General features: G+C 34.1%; 1 protein-coding gene across 7 annotated transcripts in view; it reads right to left on the bottom strand.

Annotated features, from left to right (window-relative positions):
* NBEAL1 (neurobeachin like 1) overlaps positions 1–21,830 on the bottom strand; it is a 199,488-nt gene that overhangs the window by 12,578 nt on the left and 165,080 nt on the right. For 6 of the 7 annotated variants that reach the window (XM_081261110.1, XM_081261111.1, XM_081261112.1 and 3 more), the window contains 9 exons: positions 21,170–21,300; positions 18,086–18,195; positions 13,466–13,583; positions 12,417–12,514; positions 9,802–9,918; positions 5,340–5,429; positions 3,383–3,492; positions 1,583–1,755; positions 193–287 (listed from right to left, as the gene is read on the bottom strand). In XM_081261110.1, coding sequence (XP_081117236.1) covers positions 193–287; positions 1,583–1,755; positions 3,383–3,492; positions 5,340–5,429; positions 9,802–9,918; positions 12,417–12,514; positions 13,466–13,583; positions 18,086–18,195; positions 21,170–21,300 — 1,042 coding nt within the window. Of the gene's footprint in view, positions 1–192; positions 288–1,582; positions 1,756–3,382; positions 3,493–5,339; positions 5,430–9,801; positions 9,919–12,416; positions 12,515–13,465; positions 13,584–18,085; positions 18,196–21,169; positions 21,301–21,830 lie in introns of those variants that run through there. The other variant, XR_014017998.1, reaches the window with a different exon arrangement.

The raw sequence follows: 21,830 nt of genomic DNA, 5'->3' as shown, positions 1-21,830 counted from the left end.
ATAAAAAAATTTAAACCTAGAAAAAAAAACCACAATGATCGGTACAGGACAAAAATCCAGGTAAAAGAATGCAAAGGAGTTCAAAAAGTCATCTACTGCAAGAGAAAAGTTCATTATCCTATTAGATCATCTTGTTAGTTTTCTCAAAGTGAATCTCTAATCTAATCGAAGAATATTTAAATGTGTGACTACCTGTTGTATTATTTGCCATATCATACAAGTGGTATCTCTGGAACCAGAAATCAAATGTATTCCACAGTAATCTGTAGCTAAGCAAGTCACAATATCTGTAATAAAAGGTATATAACAAAATTAAATATTGGTTTTGCTGAAAGAGAACTTTAAGAGCAATTTTAGTTAATGCTCAAACTATTGCTAAAGCTGTTATTCTATAACAGGGAGCAATGTAGAAATGGCATTAAAACTACTGGCAACATGTTACGCATGAAAGAAGCCATATCAAAAATCACGGAGAGCTTTCTTTGACATTATCCTTTTTTATTTCTTTTTGTTAGTGTGAGGTATAGATTTTAGGTATGTGCAAAGTCTATTAGAATCAGATAGCTTGAAATGAACCCCAGTTAATTTTTGTTATACTTTTCTCCCCTCTCATCTCAATCATTTTCTCCTTCAAATGGGCATTAAAATCCTACAGAATATGTGTCCTTAAAAACAAAACATAAAAAACAGGACATATTATCATGCTGTAAATTCACAAATATATTTAAAAAATTCCTGAACCATAAACAGTTGAGCTATCTATGTGATATGGGAGGAATCACTAGTACAAAATTAGCAGCAGATTCCATTTTCGCTCCCTAATAGCTTTATTAAAAATAAATAAATAAATAAATCTGCTCAGTGTTTTCATTGTTATATCAAAGACACATCAGGTTAAACTATATTCAACAATTTTATCTATTTCATGCTTTATTGTTAATACAGTAATAGGGAAGTTGATATTTTATTTAATGATGACATATTTTGTTATAAATTTGTCTTAAAATCCTTATTTCTATCAGCCAATTAAACTTATTCTAACATCTTTTATACCTGATGAAGGTGTATTTAATTTGTATGATGCTTTAGTATTCCTCTAATACATCAGAATTTAATATAAAAAGCATATAATATTTAGAATATTTCACTATCAAAAAGTTCACTCAGCCTCAAAGGTAAAAATTAGGGGATAGGGATACAGTTCAGTGGCAGAATGCATGCCTACCATCATAAGGCCTTGGGTTCAATCCTTCACACACCACCAAAAAGGTAAAATTTGGCAGGCATGGTGATGCACACCTGTAATCCCAGCAGCTCAGGAGACTGAGGCAGGAGGATCTTGGGTTCAAAGCCAGCCTCAGCAAAAGCAAGGCACTAAGCAACTCAGAAAGACCCTGTCTCTAAATAAAACACAAAAATAGGGCAAGGGATGTGGCCCCTTAGTTGAGTGCCCCTTAGTTCAATTGCCAGTACCCTCTGCCCCCAAAAAGGTAAAAATTTAATGCTTTTTATAGGGAACATGTACTACTTTCAAATAGTTCAAAAAGTTTAAAAAAAATTTTTTTTTAAAGTTAATGCTTACCCATATGTCTGATGTTGTGGGAGATAACTTTGCCTTTTGCAAGTGACATCACTTGAATGCTGTTATCCCAGTGTCCAGCACTGAAGAGCAACTTTGCATCATGTGATACTACAAATAGCTTAGAAGTGATCTCTAGCCCGGGAGCAAAAGGACCATTCATACTACGCTGAGTTCTGTAAATACAATTAAACATTACACTTTTTCTTGAAAGATTACTTTTTTGGTATCAACTATTTAAAAATTTCTCTAAAAGAGAAATAAAAAATAAATCCCTGAAGTTCTATTTGAAATGTCTATTAAAAAGTGATAACTGTTTAGAAAACACATTATTCTTACTTTCTTCATAGTCTTCATAATATTAAGATATACATAACAAATAGTCTCAAAGGTTAAGCATAAAAAAATTGAGACTGGTGAAGGTGTGAAAAAAGTTTAAATCTGGGCTTTTAAGGCCAACTTAATAAAATTGACAATTCTATTAATGGCAGCCTCAAAGTATAAAGACAAGATAGGATATGCCAGGACAAAGAAAATCAGTAATAAATTAAAACCAGGGATCTCCTTCACAAGGTGATATATTTAAGGTAAATGCATAGCTAACAATGCTCATGATGACCTGCTCTTCCATTGCAAGCAAAGCAAGCTTATGGGTTTTATCTGCTCCTAAGTAAAATATCTGTGAGTGTAGCAAATTTTTTAGAGTTTGCAGAAAGACACAATTGATTGCAGTGTGTACATAAAAAATGAGGAGCTAATTCTAGTTCAGTTCTACAACTATTATTCCACATTAATTTGCTAATAATAATCTTTGTACAAAAGACAACATTACTATGTTCTATGTGGAGTAAGAAGGAAAAAAGATATTATCCCCTACTCTCATGGAATTTTATTCCAGTTGAGGAAGACAAGAGAGATACAATAATAACAAGTACGTCATTTTAAATAGTTTTCATATATGATGCAATTGATCCCAAAAAAACTGAATATGATTTAGTTAGAAAAAAATACAATTAATATATAGCTGAGACAACCCAGAGTAAGAGAAACATCACATTGAATTAGAATATAACTTTTGGAAATTTAAAAAAATAACTAAGTTAATTCTTACTACTTAAACACACAGAATTTATTCAGAAGTTATAAAGTAGAATATAATTAAAATTAAGTACACTATTTGTAATGTAATTTTTGCTTTCATAGCTGCAGTTATAAAAATTCAATCTTGTCTTGGTTTATAAACCAAGTCAGGATCCTTTCAAGTCAGAATATAACTTCAAAAAAAGGAAGGGAATTTGGGCTGGGGCTGGGGCTCATAGGTAGAGCGCTCGCCTAGCATGTGTGAGGCCCTGAGTTCAATCCTCAGCACCACATAAAGTAAAATAAAGACATTGTGTCCACCTATAACTAAAAAATAAAAGAAAAGAAAAAGGAAGGGAATAGGAGTGGTGTAAAAAAGAAGACAAAAGAGGCTGGGGCTATAGTTCAGTGGCAAAGTGCTCACCTAGCACGTGGGAGGGGCCCTGGGTTCAATCCTCAGCACCACATAAAAACAAATAAAGATATTGTGTATAACTACAACTAAAAAATAAATATTAACTTAAAAAAAGAAGACAAAATCTGGGTCTCAAGACAGTACTTTCAAAATGAACAGAAGTAAAGTATAACAAACTCTATTGAAATGTATAATTATAACAAACCAATATTTTTTAAAGATTAAAAAAAAAAAAGAGCAGAATCAATTTTTTCCCAGCAATAAGGTACTGACTGTAGCTGTTCTGCCTTAAATGTTCATTTACTTACTTTGGATTTGTCACAGTTTGATCCTTGATGAATGTAAAGTAATTAGAAATGCTTCTATCGTAAGGCAGCCATCCATGAGTTCCAATAACATAATTCATGCTTACTGTTATCTAAAAAAATAAATGAAGATTCAAATGAAAGATTAAAGAAAGCAGCGAAGAACAATCAGATGGCCACTTATCATTTGGGGAATACTGTGGTACTGTGTATTTAACATATGAAACTCATTAAGTCTTCAAATAGTTAAAGTGGACAAAGCTCTATCTTACTGTAAGAAAAGTTGTCAAAATATATATATATATATTTTTTCTTTCTTTCTTTCTTTTTTTTAACGTGTGGTGCTGGGGATTGAACATAGGGAGTTGTACATGCAAGGCAAGCACTCTATCAAATGAGCTATATCCCCAGGCCCTTATTTTCTTCCTCCTAATTTCTCAAAGTTTATTAGCAACTACTGGCAGTCAGAGAAAATTCAAGATTAAGTCTCATCATAAAAATGATACACACATCATTTAGAACATAAATCAGAAGAATTTATCTACTTCAGCACTACTTATTTTGTGGTACTAGGGACTGAGAACTAGAACTTATAATGAACTGTTAGGACTCCCTGAATTGATACAGTGAATACTTCCTTTTGAAAATGCAAAGCTTTTTACCCCCTTGATTAGAAAAGTAACAAACTACCCCTACCTCTCAATTCACCTAACTTTAAAAAAAAAAAGGTATTAAAATTGAAAATCACAACAATTCATCTTTCTAGAATTTTTTTCTAAGCAAACAATATGCATAATTATAAAAATAGGTCTAATTCTAAGTGACAAAATTAGAATAAAACAGACCAAGGTTTTGTCCATGTGCCAAAGTCCCAGATCTCTTACTTGCTAGATCTGTGACTCTGGGCAAGTTACTTCTCTGAGTTTTAATTTCTTATCTGTAGAAGGGAAGTAACAGTAGTGCCTATCACATAGGATTAGGTGAATTAAATGAAAAATTAATGTAAAACATTGACCAAAGTGCCCTGAATATATATGTTAACATATTCTGCATTATTTCTCATTATTATTATTATAGCTTTATAATAAATTTTAATATAAGATGCTATCCTCTTGTTTTCCCTGCATAAAATTTCCTGGTTCTTTTCACATATTTATTCTTTTATTTTTTTGATGCTGGAGATTGAACCCAGGGCCTTGTGCAAATGAGGGAAGCACTTTACCAACTGAGCTATATCTCCAGCCCTTTTTAAATTTTTTTTTGTATTTGTAGATGGACAGAATGCCTTTATTTTATTATTTTTCTTTTTATGTGGTGCTAAGGATTGAAACCAGTGCCTCACATGTGCTAGGCAAGTGCTCTGCCACTGAGCTATAGCCCCAGCCTCACATATTTATTTTTCTAGAAATTTTCACATACTTATTTTTCCAGATTAAAATTACAGTAACTACTTAAAAGCCACATAAACTAAAGACAGAATTCCATCAAATTAGTTTTATAAAAATGTTTTCTATTGTTATCATTATTGTTATGGTACTAGGGATTCAACTCAAAGCCTTGAGCATGCTAGGCAAATGCTCTATTACTGAGGTGTTACCTCTCAGCCCTTTTTAACTTTTGAGACAGAGTCTTGTTCATGGTAGCCTTCAACTTGGCAATCCTCCTGCCTCAGTGTTTGGTATAACTGAGATTACAAGCCAGCTCCCATTTCCAGCCCTCTATTATTCTTAAAAATGGCTTTTTTATATACATAACTTTATTTTAGTTGTTTATATTTTTAAATTTGGTGTTGAGGATCAAACCCATTGCCTCACACATGTTGAACAAGCGTTCCTACCCCTGAGCCACAACCCCAGGCCAAAAATGGCTTTTAAAAAATGTTATTTCCTTTTTTTTTTTTTTTCCGTAAGTTAGAATGGATATAGGAACTGTAGTGTGACCAAGGTATAAGTCAACTTACCAGTAACTCAGGACTGCCTTGAGACATGAAAGAACGAGACTGATTTTTGGGGACAATGGCTTTTAATAGTGGAATACCATCACTAATTCCCTGTAAAATAAAAGAGGTTCAGTGGTTGGCTCTGTTCATATTTATTAGGCACAGATGACAAAAAAATTTGTTTCTCTAAAGAAGAATGAACCCTATGATATGGCACTTTACTCTATCAATCATATAATCATTTAATTTAAAATGTAGGAAAGGAATTTATACCAAGTTTGGATGGTATACTTTTTTCTTTCAAATTTTTTTAGTTGTTGACCTTTATTTATTTTATTTATTTACATGTGGTGCCGAGAATTGAACCCAGTGCCTCACACATGGCAAGCAAGTACGCTACTACTGAGCCCCATCCCCAGCCCTGGATGGCATACTTGAAACTTCTGAAACCATCACCTTCTTCTATTCCACTATTCTACTGTTAAACAGAGATGTAGATTTCAAGGAGCAGCAATCATTTAAAACAACCAGTGATTTATGATCTTTTCTTTTCCCTTGCTATGAATATAAAGTAGAAAATATAGATCATGTAAAAATACATTTGTCAATAAGTCAAATGGGAAAACTGATTATAATTCATAGAAAAAGTCTTTTAGGCTTAACTTCCCCAAAACAGACCTCTTTTGTTAACTGAGGTACTTTTCCTGAAAGCCTCAATGTTACTATTTAAAAATACCATTCTCAGAAAACATCCATTGTTATTTTATTACAATAGGAAAGACAACAAGAATTTTAACTTTGTTCCCCAATAGGATAATAGTTCATAAATGATACCTAACATTAGGGTAACAACATTATTTGGTACCTACTATGTACCAAGTAAGAAGTGCTGACCTACAGAGGTTATCTCTCTTTTCACAGGAATGTAAAGAGAAACATCTCTTTTGATGATGAAAAAAGGCTAATAAGTTATTAGTACCCAAGGATATCTTTTGTGTTCTTAACTCTGCTCCAGATAACTGTTCTTGGGGAAAAGCTACCATGTGATATGGTGCACACAGAAAAGGATACATATGTCACTGTCCATTTATATATAAGAATGTATTATTGGGCTGGGGATGTGGCTCAAGCGGTAGTGTACTCGCCTGGCATGTGTGCGGCCCAGGTTCGATCCTCAGCACCACATACAAACAAAGATGTTGTGTCCGCCGAAAACTAAAAAATAAATATTAAAAATTCTCTCTCTTTAAAAAAAATCATAGGGCTGGGGATGTGGCTCAAGCGGTAGTGCACTCGCCTGGCATGTGTGCGGCCCAGGTTCGATCCTCAGCACCACATACAAACAAAGATGTTGTGTCCGCCGAAAACTAAAAAATAAATATTAAAAATTCTCTCTCTTTAAAAAAAATCATAGGGCTGGGGATGTGGCTCAAGCAGTAGCGCGCTCGCCTGGCATGCGTGCGGCCCAGGTTCGATCCTCAGCACCACATACAAACAAAGATGTTGTGTCCGCTGAAAACTAAAAAATAAATATTAAAAAATTCTCTCTCTCTCTCTCTCTCTCTCAAAAAAAGACCTATAAAAATCATATAAAAACCTGTCACAAACATGTCTCCTTATGTGCTTTTTCCTCTTTGATGATGATTAGATATAATGAAAATAGTCCTATCAGCATTATTATTATTTATTTTTTGGTACTGGGGATTGAACTCAGGGGCACTCGGCCACTGAGCCACATCCTCAACCCTATTTTGTATTTTATTTAGAGACAGGGCCTCACTGAGTTGCCTCGCCATTGCTGAAGCTGGCTTTGAACTCGCAACTCTCTGGTCTCAGTCTCCTAAGTCACTGGGATTACAAGTGTGCACCACCACGCCCAGCCTACCAGCATTATATAACAAATATAATAATGTATATCCATCAGATTATGGTTCAAATAGAGTTTTACAGATTGCTTTACCGGCAGTAAAAAGAACACAACAGGCCTGAGAATGCTATCCTTAGAAAGGCGTATTTGCAAAGCTGACCCTTGGCTGCCTTCTGGGACTTGACAGGCAAACAGTTCCTTACACTGTCATAAAACTTTTCCTTCAGTGATAAGGGTGGTTCTTTATACCTACACTGTGCTTAGTAGGGTTTATGCTAAACACCTGCTTTTCTTCTGGAACTTGGAATTTTAGTATGAGCTAGGTATGTAATTAGCCTCCAATAATAGTCTTGGACACCAAGTCTCCAGTGAGCTGCCCTAATACGTAAGAAGATGTTTTCACATTTCATTACTGGAATAATTAAGCATATCCTGTGTGACTCCACTGGGAGATGACTCTTGGATGCTTGTGCGGGATTTCCCCCTAGATTCCCCCCATTTGTATTTTGTCTTTGCTTATGTTGCTTTGTATCCTTTCACTGAAATAAATCTTAGCACAACTGATACATGTTGACTCCTGTGAGTTCTTGCAAATCCCAATCTGGAGGACAACCAACACATCCTAGGAACTAGTCATCACTTCTCACCACCATTTCTATATTGTTCTGAGTTCTAGGGAACTAACTTAAGATACTTTTGGAAAACTACCAGCACTGAAAAGTTGAAATAACTGTCTACGTGAATCTAGGTAAAGAGTGAAAGATTATTTTCCAAGTACTCTCACAAAGATGTGAAAGCAAATCTATATTAAAATATAATGGTGCTTACTACAACATAGTTCATTTGGGTAAAACTCATCAAGCTATAAACTATTATAAATCTCATTTTACATTAAATTATCAAAAACCTCTCTACATTTTCTCATGGTAATGAACCTAAGAAACATTCTACAGTGATGCTATATATGCAGAATTTTACAAACTACAGCCTGTAGGACAAATCTAGTCCACCACCTGTTATGTGGGTGGTGAGTGAGCTAAGAAAGCTTTTTATGTTTTTAGATGGTTACATTTTGAGTGGGTTATATATGTACCTACACAATATGTACCCTTTATATATGTACCCTTTATTTTACCTCATGGCTTAGAAAGCCCAATATACTATCTGATCCTTAAAAAAAAAGTTTGCCAACCTCTGCTGTAGTCTGAGATTGCTTGTTCTATATATATCTCCAAATTATTTTTATTAACTTAGTAACTTTTTTTTTAAAGTTGTACATGGGCACAATACCTTTATTTTATTTATTTATGTGGTGCTAAGGATGGAACCCAGTGCCTCATGCATGCTAAAAAGTGCTCTACCACTGGAACCACAACCCTAGCCCTAACTTGGTAAATTTTAATCTTCATTTTTCTTTTCTTTTTTAGTTGTAGATGGACACAATATCTGTATTTTTATTTGCTTATTTTTATGTTGTACTGGGGATCGAACCCAGGGTCTCACACATGCAAGGCAAGCACTCTACCACTGAGCTACAACTCCAACCCTTCATTTTTCTTTTTGCCAAGAGCTAATATTATCTGTCATAAACAAATTCATAAGTATGAATGTATTTCATTATTACTTTCTAGACTATCTTAAATATTTCAAATGTATAAACATTTGAATTTTTAAATTTAAATTTTAAGGTACTTTTTTAAAAAATTTTTTTTTAGTTGCTGATAAACTGTTATTTTATTTATTCATTCATATATGGTTCTGAGAATCAAACCCAGTGCCTCACATGTCCTAGGCAAGGGCTCTACCACTGGGTCACAACCCCAGCCCTTGAAGGTACTCTTTCAATTATAGCATTAACTATTGCTGTTTTGCTTGCCTATTCCTTCTTTTTCTTTTTTTATTATTATTTTTTTAGTTGTCAATGGATTTTTATTTATTTATATACAGTGCTGAGAATCAAACCCTGTGCCTTACTCATGATAGGCAAGTGCTCTACCACTGAGCCATGATCCCAGCCTGTTGCCTATTCTTTCTTATACTATCAATAACAATTTATATTGGGCCACATTTTATTGATAAGCAGACACTATATTAATAGCTATTAATATATAAGCTCTCTACATGTCATCTTGATTGTCACAAAAGTTTGTTTCTGTTTGTTTCTGGTACTGGGGATTGAACCTAGGGGCACCTTACCACTAAGCTATATCCCCAGTCCTTTTTATTTTGTATTTTGAGACAGGGTCTTGCTAAATTGCTGAGGATGACCTTGAACTTGTGACCCTCCTGTCTCAGTCTCCCAAGTTGTTGGAATTACAGGTGTGCACCACTGTGTCTGGCCCACAATAAAGTATTTTAAACACAATTATTTGTCCTTCCTTGTCAGGAAAATGTGAAGTAGAAGAAAGAAAGTCAAAAGAAATAGTTGAGACAAGCATTCAGCACAAACAAAAGCTTTCAATAAAAATGTTTTAAAAATCCAAGAATAGATTATTACAGTAGTACTATTTAATATTAAATATTATAATATTCTGCTCCATTAAAGAATGAAATAAACTTTAAGGTATACAGAATTCACAGAGAAAATTGTTTGATATTACCAAGCTTGTATATTACCTCTATAAAAAATGACTTGAGTTCAGGGAGGTGTTGAAATAGGTTTAGGGTTGAAGCATCTGTTTTGGTCTGCTTCTGTATTGCTTCCTCTGCTGATAATCTAGGAGGGTGTGGCTCCTTCAAAATAATTTTAAGAAAAAATTCCATAATTACATTAAAACATCTCTCACTGTATTCCTTCACACACACTGGGCTCTATTGGTTGTAGTTGGACACAATACCTCCATTTTATTTATTTATATGTGGTGCTGAGGATTGAACCCAGGGCCTCACAAATGCTAGGTGAGCACTTTACCACTGAGCCACAACCGATCATCCTTAATGACATCTTTATTGAATCTCTAGGTCAGAATTATTTTCTTTTATTGTTTTCCTTGACAAATTATTTTATTTAGTACTCATTTATTTTTATTTTGAATTACATATACTTATTTATGGTCTGTCTTCTCTACCTATACTATGGGTATCTTAGAATCAGACATAAGTTGTATTCAATTTCGGATTTTTCAATACCTACAACAAAATCTTAAACATAACAAATGCCATAAATGTTTGGCAAAATCAAATGTACTATTTAAGATCTATAATGGGGTGAATTTTTAGTTCCTGAAATAATATCAAAATGTAAACACTATCAAAATCAAATTATAAACATTGCTGCATAATTACCAAATAAATTATTTTTCCATTATTATTATTCTCTTAACTTCCATGTCAGAGATACAGGACAGTATCACATATTAATAAGCAGAAAACAACAAAATAAAGGCACAGTTATATGAAGAACAGAATTTTAACTAAATGGGATTCTTTCATCTCTATCTCAAAATATTAGATTAAAGGCAGTAGGTGGGATAGCTACAAGTATTAAAATATGTAGCTCTTTTTTAAAAAATTATTTATTTATTTTAATTTGTTCTATATGACGGCAGAAAGCAATTCAATTTATATTACACATATAGAGCACAATTTTTCAGTCTCTGGTTGTACACAAAGTAGAGTCACACAATATGTAGCTCTTAATAATATTATTTAGTTTTCTAAAACCACAGATTGATGCCCTAAACAAGGCTCAATTCTTTTTTTGTTTGTTTTTGGTTTTAGTGCTGGGGATTGAGCCTGGGGCCTTGCTTGCACATGCTAAACAACACACTCTTCCACTGAGCTACACCCCCCCCCCTCTTTTATTCTGAGAAAGGGTTTCAGTATATTGTCCAGACTGGCCTTGAACTTGAGATCCTCCAGCCTCACCCTCCAGAGTAGCTAGGATTATAGATACACATGCAACTGGTCCCTAAATCATTTTTTATGACAATAAAAGGTAGTGGTACTCTTATAAAATAAAAAGTAAAGGTGGTGCAAAAATATTATAAGATCCATTTCAGAGTCCTAAGAATAGTTCTGTTTTATTCCTTTACTTTTGCCTTCTGACTGTACCAGAAGGTAAGGGATGAAACACTGACTTCATATGATTATTCTGTAAAAACCAATGTTGGAGGCCCAACTGTCATTAAAGAACAGTAACAAATATCAAGTTAGTCTGAAAATTGAGTTGACAGAAGTAAAACTATAGACTTGAGCTTTAGATGCCCTGTTGCTATATTAGCTGTGGAGATTTCAATTCAACAAATATTTACTTTATACATATTATATGCACAAAATATATAAAGATTATTAAGAGAAGGCTGCTGACTTTAACATATTTATAATTTAGTGAGGAATAGAGATAAATCGCTAAGGCAGAGAGTGTCATAATTAACTTTTAAGAAAGGCCTATAAAAACATCAAAAAGAGATATAGTTTAACAAGGGGCTTATAGCTACTAATTGAGAGAAAACATGGCATGGTACAAAGACTTTAGAGTTAGTCATGCATAAAAATCTTACCCTAGTCACTTTTTAGTTGTGTAAATGTAGAAGAAGTATTTAATAAGTATTTTTATAAAGTATTTAAAAGTATTCAATAAGTAAGGTATTGTGGTTAGGTATTACTTTCTGTTAGGCTTGGCTTTATCATCTAAAAATATGAGGATAATAGGATAGTCACTGTGAGGGTTTAAGAAAGTATCTAACACAGTGATTGAATAAGAAAGCATCTACTTAATAATATGAAGTGATTGGCTTTCTGGGTAAATATATATATATAAAAATAAATCCTTCTTGTCACTTATAAGCACTTGGCTATTGAAATGGATTTTCATTCATTTGCCTCACCCCTGGTGCCAGGAATAGAACCCAAGTAATATGGTCAGCAAGTGTTCTCCTAAGTGGATTTTGTGTGTGTGTGTGTGTGTTGTGGGAAGTGGGGATGACAAGATTTCGTTACATTGTCCTGGCTAGTCTTGAACTCAAGATTCTCCCACCTCAGCCTCCAAAGTAGCTGGGACTATAGGTATCCATCATAATACCTGTCTTCATAAATGAATTTTAAATGCAATATTTTATTATTTCAAAATAGGAATAATCAATTAAATGTAATGTTATTTTTTCCAAATTCTGGACAATAACTCTGACATAAGGTTTTAAATTATTAAAATTCTTAAAAATAATCGTAATACTATTCCTTAGCAATTCATTTCTAGATATCTTTAGTTGACAATAGCTTATATAATTTACCTTTAACAGTTGGCAAGGTGTTTGCCCAAAGTTGTTAATCATTCCTTCTAAGGCTTTTCTTTCTTTCTCGTCTGTTAAGGCGTCCAGATCCACAGCTCCTAAAACCAGAAGTATACTTATAAGCTCACTATAGTGTGAAAACAAAACAGCATGCCACATCACAAACATCAGAAACGAATTAGCATATGTGTGTGTGCACGTGTGTAATTTTTTAAAAAAATTTTTACACTACTGGGGACTGTCCCTGGGTGATCAAACACAGAGACACTGTACAACTGAGCTAATCCCTACCCCTTTGTATTTTTTATTTTGAGACAAGGTTTCACTAAGTTTGTCCAGGCTGGCCTTGAATTTATGATACTCCTGCCTCAGCCTCCCAAGTTGCTGGGAATACAATGTGCACCACTATGTCAGGTGATTTTTCAGTCGAAATCAGAAAACATTATTGTTATTATTTTTGTTCTAGTTATACACGTTAGTAGAATGCAGAAAACATTCTTGATCCTGAGCTAAATAATGTCATTTGAAGAGTTTGTTATTGATAATTCTAAAGCTTTCTTTCAAAGTTTACTAGCAATTTAATATGTAATATTTAATATAGAACTAACTAGGACATATATGTCAGATATCAAAAACTCTTTAGACAGCTAGGCATGGTGGTGCACAACTGTAATTCCAGCAACTCAGGAGGTAGAACTGCCAGCCTCAAGCATCTAGTGAGTCTCAAAGTAAAGAATAAAAAGGAGTGGGGATGTAGCTCCGTGGTAAGGCATCCCTAAGTTCAATTAACAGTACCTAATTGAACCAAACCCAAAACTCTCTTTTAACACCAATAATGACATTTATAATTAGATTTGCTTATATATATATATATACTTAGTTACTATCCCCCTACCCCAAAAAGCAGCATCTTCATTTTTCAATCAAAAAGCTGTTTTGCTAAGGAGGTCTTTCCTATATTAAGCAGGTTAAAAATGCTACAGGTGACTATATATTGAACAATAATTTCTATCACAATAATGCAGCAGAAAAAGTATATAAGCTTATACCTTCATAACTACAGTAATAAAAAACATTGAGTGCCTCTACTGCAGCTGGTCCCCTCTGTTTATAACCAAAAATCAGATCTATCCATTCATGAAGATGAGCTGAAACATACTCCGATTCCTAGAAAAAGAACAAGTTTAATAATTAAGATATCTTCCAACTATAATATAATTTGTATTCTTTAAAAGAGCAAATGAGGGGCTGGGGTTGTAGCTCATTGGTAGAGTGCTTGCCTATTAAGCATGAGGCACTTGGTTCGATCCTCAGCACCACATAAAAATAAATAAAGGTTCTATTTTCATCTACAACTAAAGAAATATATATATATATATTTTTTTTTTTGTGGTGCTGAGGATTGAACCCAGGGCCTTATGCATGCTAGACAAGCACTCTACTAACTAAGCTATACCCTCACCCCTAAAGAAATATTTTTTTAAAGAGCAAATGAAACATTTCTACTCATAAATCTTTTCATCTGTACATAAAATTCTCTCAAAATAATGTTAAACATTTATTCAGTATCTACTACGTATATTGACTATTCATATGTACTATAAAGTAGATGATCATTTTTTTATCTTGATGTATGTATATTCTAACTACTAGGGGAAGAAAATAACATAAATAAGCCCAAATATCTAAAGGAATTAATGAGAGCTATGAAATGCATCTTTGTGTTAAAGTTTCCATTGAAATAGTTTTTAGAACTTTTCAATTCAAGAATAAAGAAAAAAATCAATTCAAGGAAACAACAAAACCACCTTGGGGTTGAAAAAGTGGCTGCAAATCACTTCCCACCTGAATCCACACACCAAGAGGTAAACCAAGTTGGGTAGCAGACAGAGACTTTATGGAGATTATTAGTGATGAGACAGCGAGGACACTGTTACTAGAGACAGGAGAAAAGGGGATTCCTGTATTAGATACATCAGATATAGAAACGGATCTGTCTGTGGGTATTTTCCAGATTTGAAAATAAAACAATTTCATCCTGAGAACTCAAGAGAGCAAATATTCTCAAAATGAGAAATGGTCTGAGACAATGATCAAATCAGATCATTACCATTAAACTATAGCATTGGGTAAAAGTTTTCAGGGATTTGACTGTAAAACAATCTTAAGACCTCAGAAAGATTCAAGGTTGTATCTCTTAGACCATTCAACTAGAAATTTTAAGAGTCTAAGAATCTTAACAGATTTTTCTGTAGTTGTTGCCCATTTGGCCCAAAGTAGAAAAGGGACCATTCTGTAAAGTAATGCAGAATAGCTTTTGTCCAATAGAGTTAAGAAACTCATAAAGTTTTAAAGGGATTATACTAGTTAACACTAAAAGAGAGAAAATTTGTTCAAAAAAGAAGAGATTGAAAAAAGAAAAAAAAAAGAGAGACCTTGGCTTTCAACTTCAAAGAATTTGACAAAGATACTCATATAAACAGACTAGCAGGTGTGAGGCATGTGGTCCTTAGCACCTCATAAAAATAAATAAATAAAATGTCCATCTACAACTAAAATTATTTTTTAAAAAAGAAAGAAAGGAAGGAAGGAGGGGAGAACCAAAGACTGAATGAGGATCACACTCAGGGACCACGACTCCACCCTAATGGAAAAAAAAATTTAAAAACATGTTCCTACTAGAATTTTAAATTGCAATGAACCAGTAATTGCTGGGAGCCTCCTGTTCTCCGTTTTCCCCAGCTCCTTTTTTTAAAGCAGGAATTCTACTGAAGTTTTTCTGTTTTGTCATGTCACTACTGTTATATGGAAGCAGATAACTTTCTTTACTTCGTGTATTGAGATCAGAAAGAGGCAACACCTAAGTGATTTCAGCTACTTATAGACTTGATTTGGATATCAAGGTAATACACTTTAGGACTCAAGTCTTTTTTTTTTGGGGGGGGTGGTGTGTGGTGCTGGGGATGGAACACAGGGCCTTGTGCATTTGAGGCAAGCACTCTATCAACTGAACTGTATCCCCAGCATTCAAGTCTTAATGCAAGGATAAATTAACTACTGCCTGGGGGTCAAATCCTGATCTGCTGCCACTTTAATAGATTAGTAGTTGAACTTAGAGACATCCATTTGCTTCAACACAAAAAAGGCAGAAATGAGCTATGACACAGAACCTTACTGTTGACAAACAGTTACAAAAAATTTGACAATTCCTGTCTTAATGCTTTAATGGAGGAGGCAGACCATAGGTGTCTTAAGTGAGTTTATTTTGCCTCGCATATGTGAGGCACTTAGGTTCAATTATAAGCACCACATAAAAATAAATAGATAAAATGAAAAAGATACTGTGTCTTATCTAGAACTAAAAAAGTTTTTGAAAAAGGGTAGGGTATGTAAATGACTTGTGGTCAGAAGGCCAAACTGTATGATGAACGAAAAATAGCTGTAAATTCTTTCTTCCTCTCACTATTGAGAGATAGGGTTTACTTTCCCTCCTGTTGAATTGGCACTGATTCTTCAAAAAGCATAAGGTGGCAGAAATGATGCTATGAAAATTCAAAGTCTTAAATTATAAGAGAGCAAGGAAGATTTCATTTTTATACTTTTGGGGAGACCTGAGCTGCCATGTAAAACAAAAAAGACTGGCTACCAATTGGAAAGAAGATATCCTCAGACTATAATGCAGAGAGAGAAAGAGACAATTTTGGAAAAACCAGTAAATCTTCAAAAATTATGTATAAAGTAATTCTATCTATTATTTAATATCCCAGTGTCTTAATGTACCCGTCAGATGATTCTAACCACAGATATCATGTAACTGCAACTACATGAGGACCTCAGGCAAGACCAGTCAAATCTCCCAACTGAGACCAGCTAACCCACTGAACGCTGAGAGATGATAAAATGGCTATAATTTTAAGCCACTGAATTTTGGTATAGTTTGTTATAGAACAACACATAACTGGAACAAATTTTCTAACATTAAAGTGCATGTTTTCCTAAAATCCCAACTTCTACCTTAGATCTTACATACTATTAGCAAAAAGGATTAAAAGGCTGGAGGTATACTCAGTGGTAAAGCACTTGCCTAGCATGTGTGAGGTCCTGGGTTCAATCCCTCATACCACAAAAAATAAGTAAGAAAGTAACTTGTGTCTACAGAAAACTAAAAAATAAATATTAAAAAAATTTTCACTCTCTCTCAAGAAAGAAAGAAAGAAAGAGGGAGGGGGGAGGGAGGGAGGGAAGGAAGGAGAAAGAAACTAAGTAAATGGACCTGAGAAGTTTCTGCTAGCTAATAAGAAACAGTGTATGTTGGGGGTGGGGTTGGGAAGAACAGAGTTACGAAAACAGTGAGCAGAGAGAAACAGGTTATCTTTCAAGATTGCTTTATTTTCTTTTTTCCAATTCCTTATTTTTTTTAATATTTATTTTTTAGAAGTAGTTGGGACACAATACCTTTATTTCATTTATTTATTTTTATGTGGTGCTGAGGATCAAACCCAGGGCCTCACACGTGCTACACTGAGCCATAATCCCAGCCCCCCTTATTTGTTGATAAAGTTATTGCTTACAAATATAATCTAATTTTGATTTTTGTAAAATTGACAACTATATTACTTTTTAAAAATATTTATTCTTAAGTTTTAGGTGAACACAATATCTTTATTTTACATTTATGTGGTGCTGATGATCGAACCCCAGTGCCTCATGCATGGTAGGCAAGCACCCTACCACTTAGCCACAACCCCAACAACTATATTTTAATGACAAAAAAATGTTTCCAAGTATTAGCCTAATTAGTGCTCTAATTAGTTTCAGAGTCTGCAACATTTCATTTAAGTACAGAACCAGGTGGGCTACTATGGGGGGAAAGAGAGAACCAATTATATCATCTGCAAAACAGTAACATAATTATCAATGTTTAACTAACCCTCATTAGTTCTTCAATTCCAAATTGGAAATTTAACTGAAAATTATTGAGCTTTAAAAAGTGTCATTTAGGATTTAGCTGCTTTTGTTATAAGAAACTTAAAATTCATTCTTCCTGAGATTTGAAACAAGTGCAAAATATCAAACTACACCAGTTTGGTAAATGGAATGGTTATACATACAGTAGGGAGATAAAGAACTGGAGTATTAAATACAGGCTTGAATAGTCCTTCTGCAAAGTGCTTGGGACCAGAAGTGTTTCAGATTCTATTTTTGTCCCCCCAATCCTTTTTCTTGAGACAGCATCTTGCTATGTTGCTCAGGCTGGCCTCAAATTCCTTGGCTCAAGGGATCCCACCATCTCAACCTCTCAAGTAGCTAGAAATACATGTGAGTACCACCAGGCCTGCCTTGGATTTTGGATTTTTCCCATTTTGTAATATTTGCAAAGACTTGACCTGTTGAGCATAAGTCCAAACTCCCAAATGCTCTAAAATTCAAAGCTTACTTAAAGTTAAGTTTAAGGATTTTCAACCTCTATTTTGTTATATTCATGGATTATAACATATTGCTACTGTATCAGAAGATTCTTAAAAATAAATTATTATATCATACTTTCTAAACACAGCATACATAACAAATTAATCTGAAAAAATAAAAATTAGGTATATTTTATTTCATCCTTTGGAAAACACATCTGTACCTTATTAATCTGTCTAATAACTAAACAAAAATCTTACCAGAGCTTTCCTATGTTTACAGATGAAATCTTCAGCTGACTTAGCCCACTTGGGAAGGATGACATTATTTACTAGTTCTCTGGAAACTTGTAGACGACCCAAGTTAAATTCTAAGACATAAAAGATAAAAACATTATATCACTTTAGATTTAAATATATGAAGTAAATCAAATATAAATGAGGGCATGCTACTAAGCAAAATAGTGGCTTTTTTCCTCTTTAGTTTTTATCTATTGGCATATACACTATCCCATTAATTTAAAAAGTTTTAAATTAGCTTTTACAGGGGAAATCAGAATAAGAATTAATTCTTTTGTTGAGAAGAGTAGTTACAACACTCATGTTAATCTAAACAAAAATGCAGTATTAAGTATCCTTTTTACACTAAAATCAAATCCTCTAATGGTTAATTTACAAAATATAGCTACTTTGAGCTTTTTGGTAAAACATATACCTTAAAATCATTCATTGGAAGAACTCTATTTGTTGTATGGAAGAATAATATATTTATATACTACTATTCTAAGTAGATATTTGCATAACAGAATTTTGCTCTTATAGTTAGAACATAGAATTTTCCTAAATATGAGGTTTTCTTGTAGGAGGAAAAGTGTTAACATAGAGACCTTCAGAAAAAAGGCTCTTAAAAATACCAGTCTTAAAATAACATTGTGCTGCCTTAAAATACCATGTGTCCAAAGTTGGAGTGAGGTTTAAATGTCATAGAATAACAGGATGCCCAGGACCTTTGGCTTTATGTTAAGTCAGTCACTGTGTAGCAAATATTTTTCATTGTCCAAATTTATGGTTATTCCTCCTTTTATCTGCTAGCAGAACATTTATTCATTTGTGTATTCATTTTTCATTTCTTATCTACATTACACACCCATTCCTGGTGTGTTTTAGGGGTTGTTATATGACCTAGCTCTGGAGAACAAGGAGAGGTTATAAGAAAGGATTTCTCATTCTTAAGAAAGAACACAATGGGCCAGGTACAGTGGTGCATGACTGTAATCCCTACAGCTAGGGAGGCTGATGCAGGAGGACTGCAGTTCAAAGTCCACCTCAGAAACTTAGCAAAGCCCTAAGCAACTTAGGAAGACTCTGCCTCAAAATAAGAAATAAAAAATAAAAAAAGACTGGGGGTGTGGCTCAGTCATTAAGTGCCCCTAGGTTCAATCTCTGGAATCACACACACACATACATACACACATACACACACACATACACACACACACACATACATACACACATACACACATACACACACACATACATACATACACACACACATACACACACATACACACACACACACACACATACACACATACATACACACATACACACACACATACATACATACACACATACACACATACACACACATACATACATACACACATACACACACACATACATACATACACACACACACACACACACACACACAGAAAAAAAAAGAAAAAAGAAAGGATACAAGAGATTAACAGGCTCATTTCTTTCTAAGATACCATTGTATCTACCTATGACGCTTAACACTGCTTCAGTGATTTTAACTTGTGAGAGGAACTAGACATAGACAAAGTTGAAACACTCAGAATGGCAGAGTGAAATACAGAAAGAAAACTGGCCTTAAGCTATCTGGAACTACTACACCTTTGGGTTTCTATTATAGAAAATACTAAAATTTCCTTAATTGTATAATTGAGTTGGTTTTATTAATATTTGCTCCTGAAGGCAGATTACGTGATATATTTGCTGTCTCCTACCCAGCTCATTTCAAACAACAAAGTAATGTACAGTTAGAAATAGAGGCCATCAGGACACAGTGCTAAAGACCACAACTGAATCTGATAAATATCATGAGTTGTTGGGTCAAAAGTACCTTAAATTTTTGAACCAAATTTAGTGTGTTCATCCTCCTATCCCAGATACTCTGGCTTTAGGAGACTCCAGTGTAATGGCTGATTGACCTTGGGATCAGACTCACTCAACAGATCACCTGATTTTCTGAAAGTCACCAATTCGGACTGTATTACTCTCAGAATAAGATGTCCTGCCTCCAAAACCTGTTCCAGAATGCATGATCAAAATGACATTAAGCCCTCTTCCCAGCTTAACAAACTCTTCTGAGCAAGGGTCAAACAGAGAAAAAAAGAGTAACTGGTAATGACCCTTTAACACTGTGGAATTGCCCTAAAGAACACCAGTAGTTTTGTCATGTTCTTTATTTGTACTAAAAAGTAAATGTAAAACTACTGTGAAAGTGTCCAGGTATTTTAAAAGACTGGGTTTAGCTCTATGCTTGTCTACTTCAAAAATACAAATTTTCAAACAGTGTGATAAACTTAAGTCATTATTCCCAATTTGACTCCTCTCCTACGTTCTAATTAAGGAGTCTGTAAACTTTTTCAATAAGGGGTCAAATATAAATATTTTTGGTCTTGTGATATAGTCTCTGTTGCAACTACTCAAGTCTACTATTAATCTTTGAAAGCAGTCATACATAGATGATATATAAAACAATTGGCTGTGTACCAATAAAACTTTATTGGTAAAAATATGAGTTTGCTTATGGATTTGGTCCATGGACCTGTAGTTTGCTGATCCCTAGTCTAAATCCTGATCTTATCTAACTCAAAGACTCTTAGTGACAGCATATGGCTAGTTTTGCTTCTCTAGTCACACTGTACAGACAGATTTTCTTTTTCTTTTTAATATTTATTTATTTATTTATTTTTAGTTCTCCGCGGACACAACATCTTTGTTGGTATGTGGTGCTGAGGATCGAACCCAGGCGGCACGCATGCCAGGCGAGCGCGCTACCGCTGAGCCACATCCCCAGCCCCAGACAGATTTTCTTATCAGTTCAGATTTGACTCATTAATCTTAGTTCCCTATAGAACATCCCTGGAAGGGAAGACTAGTACCTGGGCATCAGTTAAACCCTGTCACTAAGTAATCTATGGATAGAATGAACCTTAAATAAGATATATGACATTGCAGACAGGTCCTGAAAGTTATTTTTCAGGTTCCACCATTGGATCTGCTAAGGTAATTTTTTAATCCTCTATTTCTTACGATTTTGATTTTCCAAAAACTCTGGAAAATAGAAGAATTCAGGAATAAGTTCTTTCACATCATATGGATTATCCATGAGAGCTTGCCAGGTAGCAGGGATGGAATGAAACTGTCGATCTGCACAGTCGAACCTGCAAGGAGAAATTAAAAACGAACAGTAAATACTGGATCAAAACAACAATAAGACATGAAACAAAACCTTTAAACTCCCTGTAGGTTTCTGAATGATTAGAGCTGCTCTTTTCTTCATCTTTTTCTTTCATATCTAAAAATGTAATTTTCGGGGGCTGGGGATGTGGCTCAAGTGGTAGCGCGCTCGCCTGGCATGCGTGCAGCCCGGGTTCGATCCTCAGCACCACATACAAACAAAGATGTTGTGCCCGCCGAAAACTAAAAAAAAAATAAAGATTAAAAAATTCAAAAAAAATTTTTTTTAAATGTAATTTTCTCTATTACAATTTAATCTTTCATATTTTGTTGTCAAGAGCTAAGTACTATAATTTTAACTACTACTATAACCTTAGTAAAAGTAGTTAAAATCACACTGAAGAAAAATTTCAAGTAAATGAAACATAATTTTAAGATGCTTTTTAAAAAGGCATAAATTTTGGGCTGGAGTTGTGGCTCAAGCTGTAACGCGCTCGCCGGGCATGCGTGGGGC

This window comes from Spermophilus citellus (assembly GCF_964194105.1).
Source record: "Spermophilus citellus genome assembly, chromosome: 11".
Classification (NCBI taxonomy): Eukaryota; Metazoa; Chordata; class Mammalia; order Rodentia; family Sciuridae; genus Spermophilus; species Spermophilus citellus.
This window is presented reverse-complemented; position numbering and strand designations above follow the sequence as displayed.